The sequence below is a fragment of the Sphaeramia orbicularis genome, chromosome 6 (genome assembly GCF_902148855.1).
Source record: "Sphaeramia orbicularis chromosome 6, fSphaOr1.1, whole genome shotgun sequence".
NCBI classification, from domain to species: domain Eukaryota; kingdom Metazoa; phylum Chordata; class Actinopteri; order Kurtiformes; family Apogonidae; genus Sphaeramia; species Sphaeramia orbicularis.
In genome coordinates, this window is record NC_043962.1 from 445,657 (window position 1) to 459,339 (window position 13,683).

The 13,683-nt window shown below is 37.8% G+C and overlaps 1 protein-coding gene across 7 annotated transcripts in view; it reads right to left on the reverse strand.

Annotated features, from left to right (window-relative positions):
• Positions 1 to 13,683, reverse strand: part of edc4 (enhancer of mRNA decapping 4) — a 79,098-nt gene that overhangs the window by 13,935 nt on the left and 51,480 nt on the right. For all 7 annotated transcript variants that reach the window (XM_030135876.1, XM_030135878.1, XM_030135872.1 and 4 more), the window contains exons 27-28: positions 9,157 to 9,343; positions 728 to 947 (exon numbers count right to left, since the gene is read on the reverse strand). In XM_030135876.1, the coding sequence (XP_029991736.1) occupies positions 728 to 947; positions 9,157 to 9,343 (407 nt within the window). The remainder of the gene's footprint in view (positions 1 to 727; positions 948 to 9,156; positions 9,344 to 13,683) is intronic.

The following is a 13,683-nucleotide window of genomic DNA, read 5'->3' on the forward strand; positions in this document are numbered from 1 at the left end:
AGATGGGAACTTTGAAGTGAAGATGGGAGAAATGGACCAGATTCAAGGACACTAATTCTTGATATGAGATCAGGTCCAGAAAAGCAGTCGAATGCATCAGGAACAGCATCCCCCCCTTGTCGTACTGTGTGAGTTTTTTTTTCCTTGTTGTTGTTTCTGCACTGTAAAAATGATTTAAAACATTAAAATAAATAGTAAAATAATAATAGGTTCATAAAAAGGAATAAAAACACATATCTTGACTAAGGTTCTCATAATTCATGTATGAAAGGGTTAATGTTGTTTTTTTGCACTAACACTTTGAGTTGTCATTATTTACAGGCTCTTCTGTTATTATTTTACTGGTCCGACCCACTCGAGTTCACACTGGGCTAAAAGTGGAACCTGAAAATGAGTTATGGCACTGCTGTGTTCAACAAAAACTCAGACGAAACTGTCGAGTCCACGGGACGAAGCAGAGGGAGGGTAAAGGCAGTTGGCACCAGAAGTGTGTGGGGTATTTAGGGCAGGTTAAGGTCCAAACATAAGCAGCGTCTGCACCACTAATTATGCATAAGTGTGTGTGTGTGTGTGTGTGTGTGTGTGTGTGTGTCGCAGGTGCAGCGCACAGTCTGGTGTAACCTTCTGCTCCTGCAGGACGCCGCATGTGTACAGTCCTTATGTGGGTGTTTGTATTCGACGTCAGATCATACTCTTGTGTGTGTGTGTGTGTGTGTGTGTGTGAGACCTGCTGGAAGGCCTGGTTGAGCTGGCCCTGCTGCAGTAGTTGCAGGATGTTGGCCTGCTGGGTCTGGTAGTCCAGGTGCGCTGTGGGGACGGGCGTGCCGGCCGCTGACCTCATGGCCTGCATGATGCTGGAGGTGACCACCGCCTGCTGCTCCTTCATGGCCAGACTCACCTCCCCTTTGACAATCCGCTGCACGTGGCTAAGAATAGACTCCTGCAGACTGTAGAGGAGAACACAGAAGACAAAGGCCAGGACAGAAACAGGGTTATCCTCACTAGTGTGTGCTCTGAAGCCTTCTGCTGCACTGTAAGTGCAGAAACAAAGCACCCGTCAGCAGAAGGCGCTCCGCCAAGTAATAACATCAACAGGAGTTTCACAAATGGAACACCATCATTTGTTTTTACTTGTAGCGCGCCCCCCCCCAATAGGGCTGTGTATCGGCAAGAATCTGGTGATACGATACAAATCACAACACTAGGATCATGATACGATATATCACAATATATCATGATACTGTTCAAAAGGCCATTTTTTGTTTGATTCTTTTTTTGAAGATTTTTTCCTGGACGAATTGAATTATAGCAGAAATCTGCACAAATACTAAACACACTTTAATTTGATCAGAACAGGATCTAATGCAGTGTTTTTTCAACCTTGGGGTCAGGACCCCACATGGGGTCGCCTGGAATTCAAATGGGGTCACCTGGAATTTCTAGTAACTGATAAAAATAAAAAGTTACTAATAAAATATATATGGTGAGTTGAGAGAGACAATCCCAAACCATTAAAGACAAACTGAAACTGCAGCACTGTGGTTCTGTTTGTGTGTGGTTCTGTTTGTGTGTGGTTCTGTTTACGTGTGGTTCTGTTTCTCTGTGGTTCTGTTTGTGTGTGGTTCTGTTTGTGTGTGGTGTTTACGTGTGGTTCTGTTTGTGTGTGGTTCTGTTTGTGTGTGGTTCTGTTTGTGTGTGGTGTTTACGTGTGGTTCTGTTTGTGTGTGGTTCTGTTTGTGTGTGGTTCTGTTTGTGTGTGGTGTTTACGTGTGGTTCTGTTTGTGTGTGGTTCTGTTTGTGTGTGGTTCTGTTTCCCTGTGGTTCTGTTTCCCTGTGGTTCTGTTTACGTGTGGTTCTGTTTACGTGTGGTTCTGTTTACGTGTGGTTCTGTTTACGTGTGGTTCTGTTTACATGTGGTTCTGTTTCTCTGTGGTTCTGTTTACATGTAGTTCTGTTTACGTGTGGTTCTGTTTACATGTGGTTCTGTTTACAGTGGTTCTGTTTACATGTGGTTCTGTTTCTCTGTGGTTCTGTTTACATGTAGTTCTGTTTACGTGTGGTTCTGTTTACATGTGGTTCTGTTTACGTGTGGTTCTGTTTACATGTAGTTCTGTTTACGTGTGGTTCTGTTTACATGTGGTTCTGTTTCTCTGTGGTTCTGTTTACATGTGGTTCTGTTTCTGTGTGGTTCTGTTTACGTGTGGTTCTGTTTACATGTGGTTCTGTTTCTCTGTGGTTCTGTTTACATGTGGTTCTGTTTCTCTGTGGTTCTGTTTACGTGTGGTTCTGTTTACATGTGGTTCTGTTTATCTGTGGTTCTGTTTGTGTGTGGTTCTGTTTACGTGTGGTTCTGTTTACGTGTGGTTCTGTTTACGTGTGGTTCTGTTTCTCTGTGGTTCTGTTTACGTGTGGTTCTGTTTACATGTGGTTCTGTTTATCTGTGGTTGTGTTTGTGTGTGGTTCTGTTTACGTGTGGTTCTGTTTACATGTGGTTCTGTTTATCTGTGGTTCTGTTTACGTGTGGTTCTGTTTACATGTGGTTCTGTTTATCTGTGGTTGTGTTTGTGTGTGGTTCTGTTTACGTGTGGTTCTGTTTACATGTGGTTCTGTTTACGTGTGGTTCTGTTTACGTGTGGTTCTGTTTACATGTGGTTCTGTTTCTCTGTGGTTCTGTTTCTCTGTGGTTCTGTTTATCTGTGGTTCTGTTTATCTGTGGTTCTGTTTGTGTGTGGTTCTGTTTACGTGTGGTTCTGTTTACATGTGGTTCTGTTTACATGTGGTTCTGTTTCTCTGTGGTTCTGTTTGTGTGTGGTTCTGTTTATCTGTGGTTCTGTTTACATGTGGTTCTGTTTGTGTGTGGTTCTGTTTACGTGTGGTTCTGTTTACATGTGGTTCTGTTTCTCTGTGGTTCTGTTTACATGTGGTTCTGTTTCTCTGTGGTTCTGTTTATGTGTCGAATGTTCATTGTGGTCAGTTTCAGATGCTGCAGCTCTTTCATAATTCATAGTTCCAGTTCTTGTTTGTTCAGTATTCATTGTAAATCTTTGTAAATTCCAGCTGGACTGACTGGACATATGCTGACCCTTTAATCTACACCTGGATTTCCTGCCTCTGTCCACAATAATAGACATTATACAGACTAAATGTCCACAATAATAGACATTATACAGACTAAATGTCCACAATAATAGACATTATACAGACTAAATGTCCACAATAATAGACATTATATAGACTAAATGTCCACAATAATAGACATTATATAGACTAAATGTCCACAATAATAGACATTATACAGACAAAATGTCCACAATAATAGACATTATATAGACTAAATGTCCACAATAATAGACATTATACAGACTAAATGTCCACAATAATAGACATTATATAGACTAAATGTCCACAATAACAGACATTATACAGACTAAATGTCCACAATAATAGACATTATATAGACTAAATGTCCACAATAATAGACATTATACAGACTAAATGTCCACAATAATAGACATTATATAGACTAAATGTCCACAATAATAGACATTATACAGACTAAATGTCCACAATAATAGACATTATATAGACTAAATGTCCACAATAATAGACATTATATAGACTAAATGTCCACAATAATAGACATTATATAGACTAAATGTCCACAATAATAGACATTATACAGACAAAATGTCCACAATAATAGACATTATATAGACTAAATGTCCACAATAATAGACATTATATAGACTAAATATCCACAATAATAGACATTATACAGACTAAATGTCCACAATAATAGACATTATATAGACTAAATGTCCACAATAATAGACATTATACAGACTAAATGTCCACAATAATAGACATTATACAGACTAAATGTCCACAATAATAGACATTATATAGACTAAATGTCCACAATAATAGACATTATATAGACTAAATGTCCACAATAATAGACATTATACAGACTAAATGTCCACAATAATAGACATTATACAGACTGAATGTCCACAATAATAGACATTATACAGACTAAATGTCCACAATAATAGACATTATACAGACTAAATGTCCACAATAATAGACATTATACAGACTAAATGTCCACAATAATAGACATTATACAGACTAAATGTCCACAATAATAGACATTATACAGACTAAATGTCCACAATAATAGACATTATATAGACTAAATGTCCACAATAACAGACATTATACAGACTAAATGTCCACAATAATAGACATTATACAGACTAAATGTCCACAATAATAGACATTATACAGACTGAATGTCCACAATAATAGACATTATACAGACTAAATGTCCACAATAATAGACATTATATAGACTAAATGTCCACAATAACAGACATTATACAGACTAAATGTCCACAATAATAGACATTATATAGACTAAATGTCCACAATAACAGACATTATACAGACTAAATGTCCACAATAATAGACATTATACAGACTAAATGTCCACAATAATAGACATTATATAGACTAAATGTCCACAATAAGACATTATACAGACTAAATGTCCACAATAATAGACATTATACAGACTAAATGTCCACAATAATAGACATTATACAGACTAAATGTCCACAATAAGACATTATACAGACTAAATGTCCACAATAATAGACATTATACAGACTAAATGTCCACAATAATAGACATTATATAGACTAAATGTCCACAATAATAGACATTATACAGACTAAATGTCCACAATAATAGACATTATATAGACTAAATGTCCACAATAAGACATTATACAGACTAAATGTCCTCTAAAATTAACCTTTATTTGCAACATAGTAGACCAAACTATGAAAAACAAATTAATTTTAGCAAAAAAAAGTCTCCATTTTGAATGTCTGGGGTCGGCAGAAATTTGTGATGTTAAAATGGAGTCAGGAGACAAAAAAGGTTGGAACCACTGAACTAATGTTCTATCACAAAATGTTTCTAACTCTCCTAGTTTCCAAAGGAACTCCCATCTGCCTCTCAGACAGAAAAAAGTGCTTTTAGGAGGATTCAAAGAACCATGATTTAATAAAACTGTGTTAAATAATAATAATAATAATAATAATAAAGAAGATATGAACAAAAAAGAAAACCAAAAACCAAAAATGAACCTCCACCATATCTGTATTTGAATAAATACCTAAAAATATCCATACAGGACTTTTTAATATCGATAAAGTATCGTGAAATGAAATATCGCGATATACTGCTGAACTGATATTTTCTAACCCCCCATCCCTCCAGGAGCCACTGCTCTTTGATCAGGCTGCATTTGTAAATAAGAATCTGTTCTTAATTGCTGGCCTGGGTAAATACAGGTTAAATAAAATAAATAAAAACTTCACGTACCGGTTATCACGCTGGATTTTTAAAACCAAGTCCCAATCTGATAATGTCTCTGTCAAGATTTTAAAGTTTTCATAAAGCCGGAGTTAACAGACTACTTTCTCCCTGCTCTGCCCCCAACAAATCTATAAGCTCCAGAGGCCACCAAATTAATTGCAGAGGGAACAAGAGACTCAATCGAATTTATGTTCTTACATTAGTCCCAGGATTAAGCTTTGCTTGTTTCTACTCTGCGATCCATTAAGCAGCTGCTCGATAGGCGCTGAATAAAGGCCAGGACTGCTGTTAGGGCTTCTGCTGACACACACACACATCTGAGACTCAAAAACACCTTTTGGAATGTCAGTCAGTGCTATCACATCCATCAGCGTGAACACGATCAGGACGGAAAGGACACTTCTGAAGCACCTACTATTAATAAAACATGTGAATGCAGGCAGCAGCTCCTAAACTTATTCCTTCTGGGGAATAAAAAGGTTGTTTTTCTTCTCCACCTATACACAACTCCACAGAATTCATTAACAATATTGGTTTTAATTACTTTAACTTTAGTGTGTGGTTGAAAATTATGTAAACAAGTACAGCTTCAGGGTGAATTCTGCTGCACTGAAACGGCACATGGAAGGAAGGAAGGAAGGAAGGAAGGAAGGAACACTGTACAGCAGGGTTCTAAACTCCTGTTCTTTCAGGTTCCACATTCAGTCTGATCTGATCTGCAGTGGACCGAAAAAGTAAAATAAGAACAGAAGAACCTGTAAATAACGACAACTGACAATTTAGGTCTGTGTTTTAGTGCAAAAAAATCCATTAAATTACGAAAATACTTATTTTATAAACTATCCAAACAAAAAAGATGTGAATAACCTGAAAAAACGGACATTTCTTCAGTAAAATCAGTGTAATTTTCTCAGTCTTCTTCCTCCACTTCTCATTAGTCCATGTGCATTCTGGATCAGATCTCCAAAGACACTAAACACTGAGGAACAGGAAGAAAAGAGTTCAAACTGGACTGAATTTAATACAGACATTTCAGGTTGGACACATTTGTTCAGGTTAGTCACATTTTATTGGTACAGGAGAGTTTGGAAATGGAAAGATTTTCTGAATTTAATGTGATTTTTTGCACTAAAACAAAGACAAACATTTGCAGTTGTCATTATTTACAGACATAATGTCAGATTATTTTTCCATCCAACCCAGTAGTAAATCTGCAGTCCTTCTTTTGTGTGGGTTCTTCTGCTGTTCTTATTGGACTGTAGATCAGATTGGTCTGGATGTGGAACCCACACTAAAATGAGTTCCACAGCCTGGACTGTGGAATTTAGACACTGTGTACATTCATCCCAGGGGTCGGACTGGAACCTTTGGGGGGACACATTTGGGCCCCAGGACGCGTGTTTGACACCCCTGATCTACAGGGTGTATAAAAAAAATATGTATATATACATTTTGAAAAATGACCCCCAGTTCTGCATTTGATAATTTTGTAGTTTTCTTTTGTGGTCGTCTGTAGGTAGTGGATTGGTGGATATTTGTCCACATTTACAGACCCAGGTTTACATGCATGAGTGAGCAGGAGCAAACTGAGCAATCCAAGTTCAAACTGGTAACAAGTTAACCCTAACCATAACTAGGTCTGTGAGAAAATATCAGTTCTGCAATATATTGTGATATTTCATTTCACGACACTGTATCAATATTTTTAGGTATTTATTCAAATGCAGATATTGTGGAGGTTCATTTCAGATTTTTGTTTTTCTTTTTTTGTTTCCATTTTATTTATTCTCATTTCACACTCTTTTATTCAGTAATGTTGGTTCCTTTGTTGGGATTGAACTCAAATCCTGTTCTGATGTTAGTTGTGAACTAATAGAATCCGAACATTTGAACAGGATCTGAAACTGGAATGTCTGGAAAACAGAATTTCAGTTTGAACATTTGGTGATAGAACATTAGATCCTGTTGGGATCAAATACAAATGTGTTTAGGATTTTTGCAGATTTATGATGGAATTCAATTCTTCAAGGAAATAATCATTTAAAAAAAAAAGAAAGAAAAAAAAATTGCTTTTTTAACAGTATCATGATATATCACATCGTGATCCTAGTATTGTGATTTGTATCGTATTGCCAGACTCTTGCCGGTACACAGGCCTAAGCCTAATCCTAACTCTAATTTGTGCTGCCCTCAGTGACATTTTCAGCCTAAACCAGTTGAATTCCCTTTGAAAAGCAGGAACAGCGTCCACGGGTAAAGAAACTAAACTGACATGGTGTCCAAAGTGTTAATGCTGGAACCTGGGAATTCTGTGGAAAACCAGATGGATGCCCACTGGCCCCTCCCTTTGGCCCCTCCCATGAATTTTGACTGGATGTAAATCCCACCGCTACTTCGCTCAAACCAGTTTGAACTTGGATTGCTCAGTTTGCTCCTGCTCACTCATGCATGTAAACCTGGGTCTGTAAATGTGGACAAATATCCACCAATCCACTACCTACAGACGACCACAAAAGAAAACTACAAAATTATCAAATGTGGAACTGGGGGTCATTTTTCAAAATGTATAGTTGTTTTTGTTTTGATACACCCTGTACTGCAGTCCAGTCTGTAAAGTCCTTTAAAAACATGTGAAGTAGAGCAGAGGAAGAGGGGTGAGCCACCCCACAGAACAGAGGACGGGCCTGCATTTGAAAACCCTCGGCTTTGGTTTTGGTCTAAAGATATCGGATCCTGGATCTTCTTCAAATCTGTGACTGGGAGCCTCTCTATGACCCACCTGTGTTTACCTGCACCCCCCACCCCCCCCCAACACACCTTTTACACTGACGTCATGACGTGTGTGGAACTCTGTGGAAATCTGAACATAACCTCCAAAAACAATTAACTTATTAGCAAAAATTAGCTTATTTACCGTACTTTCCGGACTATAAGCCACACCCACCCCGTCTCCATCGTCTCACCATGGATTCATTGATGCCACGCTTACGTGCAGCAGCTCTATTTCCTTCTTCGTCAGCCAGATCGATCACTAGCCCAGAAAAAAAACTAGCCGCATCACTTTAGAGCCGCAGGTTCTATCTACGGTATCCATTTATTTATTCATTTTCTTGCTATTTCTTTTTCTCTCTCTTCTCTCTATCTTTTCTATCTTCCTCTTGCTCTAGGAAAGTTGGTGTATTTTTAGAATGTCAGCCCTGTTTTCTGTACTAGGCTGAAGCCGTTCAATCTGAGCAGACTTTCCTGTATCTGTCATGTTTCACGCTTTTCTTCCAGTATATTAGGACTTTGTAATCTATGTGGTGTTTGTTGTGTTAGTCGTTTGTCCAGGACAACAGATGGAAATGAGCTTCTCTGCTAAATCTGGTGCATGCTTCTCATTCTTTGTAACTAATGCCAATACACCCTGTCCTGTAACTAAAATACAAATACAAGAGTATTCCTTCCAACCTCCAGCACAGACACAAACAGGGAATTGGTAAGGCTCTACTGCTGTCTATTCCAGCTGGTCACTGTCTCTTTTTCATGTACTGTCAATTAAATTATGACTTTTCAACTTAAACAAAAAAAAAAAAACACCTCAGCTTTCAGTCCACACCAAAGTTTTGGCACAGACGGACGGATGACGAACTGAGGACGATACCCTGTGGTGAGGGCCGAGGGTAAAAATGAGAAGGAAAAACAAACTTTCTAAACAGGTTTGAGCGGGTCATCGGTCCAATCACAAGCGGCCGACTGTGATCAATGCGGGAATGCCAGGATACATACTTTCCCACCATCATCTGGACCTGGTGCTGGACCTCAGCCCGGACGTTGGCTGTGATGTTATTGGTCAGCTGATCGGTGGAGCTTTGGAAGCTGTCGATCATCTGCTGGAGCTGGCCCACCACTGGGTCCCGGGCCTCCTGCTCCCTCTGCTTTCTGTTCTTCATATGAGTCTCCAGCTGCTGAATGTCTGCCCACAAATCAAAAACACCATCAAGTGTTAATGTTACGAAGCAACGACCCCATTCACAGTACCTTTTCAACTGCCATATTCCTCATATACTTCAAATATAGGCCGTAAGTGTACAACAGTTTAATTTAAAACCATTTTGCACCAGAACAAGACATCCTCAACCCCGTTTCCCCAAATTTAAAGGTTCGGTATGTGAAGCTGTAGAGCCCCCACCCCCACCCCCCTCAACTCCTGTGGCCTCAGAGGAACGACCCGTCCTGTTTTTCCCCTTAATCATTTTCAGACCAGTGTCTTCATGTGCTCTTTGGAATAAAAGTGTCAGAAAAGGTCTTTTTTGCCATTTCTTTGGCAACTTAACTTTTAATATCTGTCCATTAATTATCATTATCATAAATAAAAAATGCTCAAAACAGTGTGTTTTAGTGAAAAATAAAAAAACTGATTTGAAGTTTTTAGCCTATTTATTATCAGGAACAACTGTAATGACTGACTCCTATTACCAAAAGAAAACTGAAGGAATTTGTACAACTATGGGAACCGTATATGAACATTATAGAATCTGGAAAATAGGGGCATGACATCCAAATTATTATTACGGTCATATTTTTTATCATTCATTTTTGTTGTATTTTAATTTTATTTTTCCATATATGTATATATGATTATAAGGAAAAAACGCATGACTGAAATTATATCTATCTATTTACATACACTACAAACAAAAAGTTAAGGATATTTAAAATTTTGGGGCCATTTTTTTCAGTTGGGATTCTTGCACAGTGCTTTTTACTTTTTTGTGTGAATTGAAATATTTTTTTTTAATGATCAGACATAGTTTTATTTACAAATGGTAAAAATGACAAAAAAAAAAAAAAAAAAAGAAATATCCTTAACTTTTTGTTTGTAGTGTATATCTCTGTTGCTATCTCTCTTTCTCATTTGGTGTAAGTCTACCTGGTGTGAAAGGGTGTGTTTATGGGTGTTTGGTTTGTTTTAATTTATGTTCTTTATGTACACTGAATAAAAATATAAACGCACCACTTTTGTTTTTGCTCCCATTTTTCATGAGCTGAACTGACAGATCTAAAACTTTTTCTGTGGACACACAAGGTTTATTTCTCTCAAATATTGTTCACAAATCTGTCTAAATTTGTGTTAGTGAACACTTCTTCTTTGCTGAGATAATCCATCCACCTCACAGGTGTGGCAGATCAAGATGCTGATTAGACAGCATGATTTTTGCACAGGTGTGCCTTAGGCTGGCCACAATAAAAGGCCACTCTAAAATGTGCAGTTTTATCACACAGCACAATACCACAGATGTCACAAGTTTTGAGGGAATATGCACTGGTCATGCTGACTTCAGGAATCTCCACCAGAGCTTTTGCCTGTGAATTGAATGTTCATTTCTCTACCATAAGCCATCTCCAAAGCTGTTTCAGAGAATTCATGAAGAAGACTGTGCGAGGAAAATGGTGGTCACACCAAATACTGACTGGTTTTCTGACCCCCCTGGACCACCCAATACAGTAAAAGTGCACATTTTAGAGTGGCCTTTTATTGTGGCCAGCCTAAGTCACACCTGTGCAATAATCCTGCTGTCTAATCAGCATCTGGATCTGCCACACCTGTGAGGTGGATGGATTATTTCAGCAAAGGACAAAGGAGAAGTGCTCACTAACACAGATTTAGACAAATTTATGAACAATATTTGAGAGAAATAGGCCTTTTGTGTACGTAGAAAAAGTTTTAGATCTTTGAGTTCAGCTCATGAAAAATGGGAGCAAAAACAAAAGTGGTGCGTTTATATTTTTGTTGAGTGTATATTATTTACTTTTTTTTGTTCACCTTTCATTATAAAACTTGAAAACCAATAAAAAATACTGTGGAAAAAACAAAACCAACTGTAAATGTCCATAATGAAACTTTATGAGATTGCAGAAATAAACTTTCATCTGCTCAAGCCTGTGTTTTGTTCTTGAACAGTTTCCATATTAGAGCATTTTTTAGCCTGTGTGGAAGTCTCTGAAACGGTTCCTTTTCCCATTTCCCATACTGGTGCCGTAAAGTGTTATACAGTGTCGGAAAATGCAGGACCTCAGCTTTCCGATGGCGTTTGAATTCAGTGGAAAACACAAACGGTTCAGGAGTTCCAGTCATCTGAATGCTGTCAAGTGCATCTGTTACAGGGTTAAACTTTGCTTCAAACTGCTTCTCATCTCCAGGTCACAGTTTGTACATGTAAGCTGTCCTTCCAAAAGTCCCCCTCAGGCCCTGGTACCCAGCTGACTGATGTTCAACACCGTCCTCATCCACACATCATGCACTGTTCAGGTGGGTTCATGTGACCAGTACAACCATCCCATAAACAGGAGAGAACCAAAGGGATGACAGGGTAAGCAGCATGATGGAGAAATGAAGAAAATACTGGTGATTTGGTTTAGAAGTACTCATGTAGATCTTTAGAAAAGCTGTATATTCAGTCATGGTTTCCCATGGTGTCCTAGTTATTGGATGAATAGTACCATCACACAGGAGTCTTATGACCCGCAGGATTTCAAAGCGTTGTGTTTGTCCCAGTTTGTACGACTAAAAAACACACTGACATTTACCACTCACACTGGAACATGACAAACTAGGAGAAACTCGACAGCGCGGGTGTCAAACATATGGGCCAAAACCGGTCCTCCAAATACAGGTAGACTGATATATCAGCCGGCCAATATATTGATTATTTTCAATATTGTCCATCAGCCTTAATATTTTTTTGAAAGCCGATATTTGATCAGTAGTTAAAAAAATGGTATAAGATATTTGATCAGGCTCCTGTGTGGGCAGCGCCAGAAGTTCAATAAATGTTAAAAGAGTACTATGTGTACATGTATTAATAATTTTATTCATATTGCTGCATAAAAATCTTAAGTATCTGAGTGTTTTGATTGTATTTTATGGTCAATGTGCCTTAAAAAAATAAAAAAACTGACCTTAAATATCAGCCTCAAAAAAAAAAAAAAAAAAAAAAAATCGGCGGACCAATTTTTTTTTTTTTTCCCAAATCGGCATCGGCCTCAGAAAAACCCTTATCGGTCGACCTCTATCTCCAAAGGTTCCAATCCAGCCCACAGCATGAATTTACAAAACACAGAAATTACACTGATATTAACAATCAAGGACGCTGAACTGGTTTTAGTTCTGGTTCCACATTCAGACCAATATGATCCAAAGTGAAATAACAGCATAATTACCCTGTAGCAGTAAAATCTGGACAAAATCAAAATTAACTATAATATTAACAATATTCTTCCTGTTACATGATGTTTGGTGCTTTTGTAGATCCACTCTGATTTGTAAATTGTGTTTTTTTTTTTAATTTTAATAGATTTTTAATAGATTTTTTAATTTTAATTGAATATTATTTGTTTTATTGATTATGTTTTAATTGTAATTCTGTGTTTTTAACCTCTCTCTTTTCCATTTTTGTAAAGCACTGAATTGCCCTGTGTGTGAATTGTACTCTACTAATAAATTTGCCTTGCCTTAATCTTAAACTGACACATAATATTGTACAAATTGTTCATAGTTTAGTTCCAAATTCCAAACTTAAAAATTTTAACAATATTCTGCCTGTTACCAAATGTTTCTATAACATTGTGTGAAAAGTGTACACATGTATAAATGATAAGTTGAGGCATAATATTGTTGGAATTGCACTTATTTTTCTTAAGAAAGTTGAGTTTTTTCAGGTTATTCACATCCTTTTTGTTCGGATAGTTTGTAAATGCAAATCATTTCATAACTTAATGTTTTTTATTGCAATAAAACACAGAGAAAACCTTAAGAGTTGTCATTATTTCTATGTTGTTATGCTATTATTTTAATGGTTCTGCCCACTGGAGGTCAGACTGGGCTGAATGTGGAACCTGAACTAAAAGGACAGGGTTGACAGCGCTGATCTGAAGGATAAACACACACTGCACTGAACCTGCTGGTGCATCAGACCAACACCATAAAAACAGCTGAAGGGTCACGCATTAGCTCTGCCGCAAAAGACACCTTCAGGCTGCATTCAGTGAGTTACTCAACATTTACACACAAAACCTGGAATCTGACCGAGGATTTCATTTCAAGTGAAACCAGCCAACGAGAGCGCACACGCACACAGGAAAGCCCGCCCCCTCCCATTAACTGGAGGGAAAAAGCCTGAGAGTCTGTGAGCTGCAGCCGCTATGACAGCATTGGTTATTTAAAAATACAAAATAAATAAATCCATCAGCTTTCAGTTTGTGCGATCTCCAAATAAACCGACTATTTATGAACACATCAGCGCTCCGACTCAG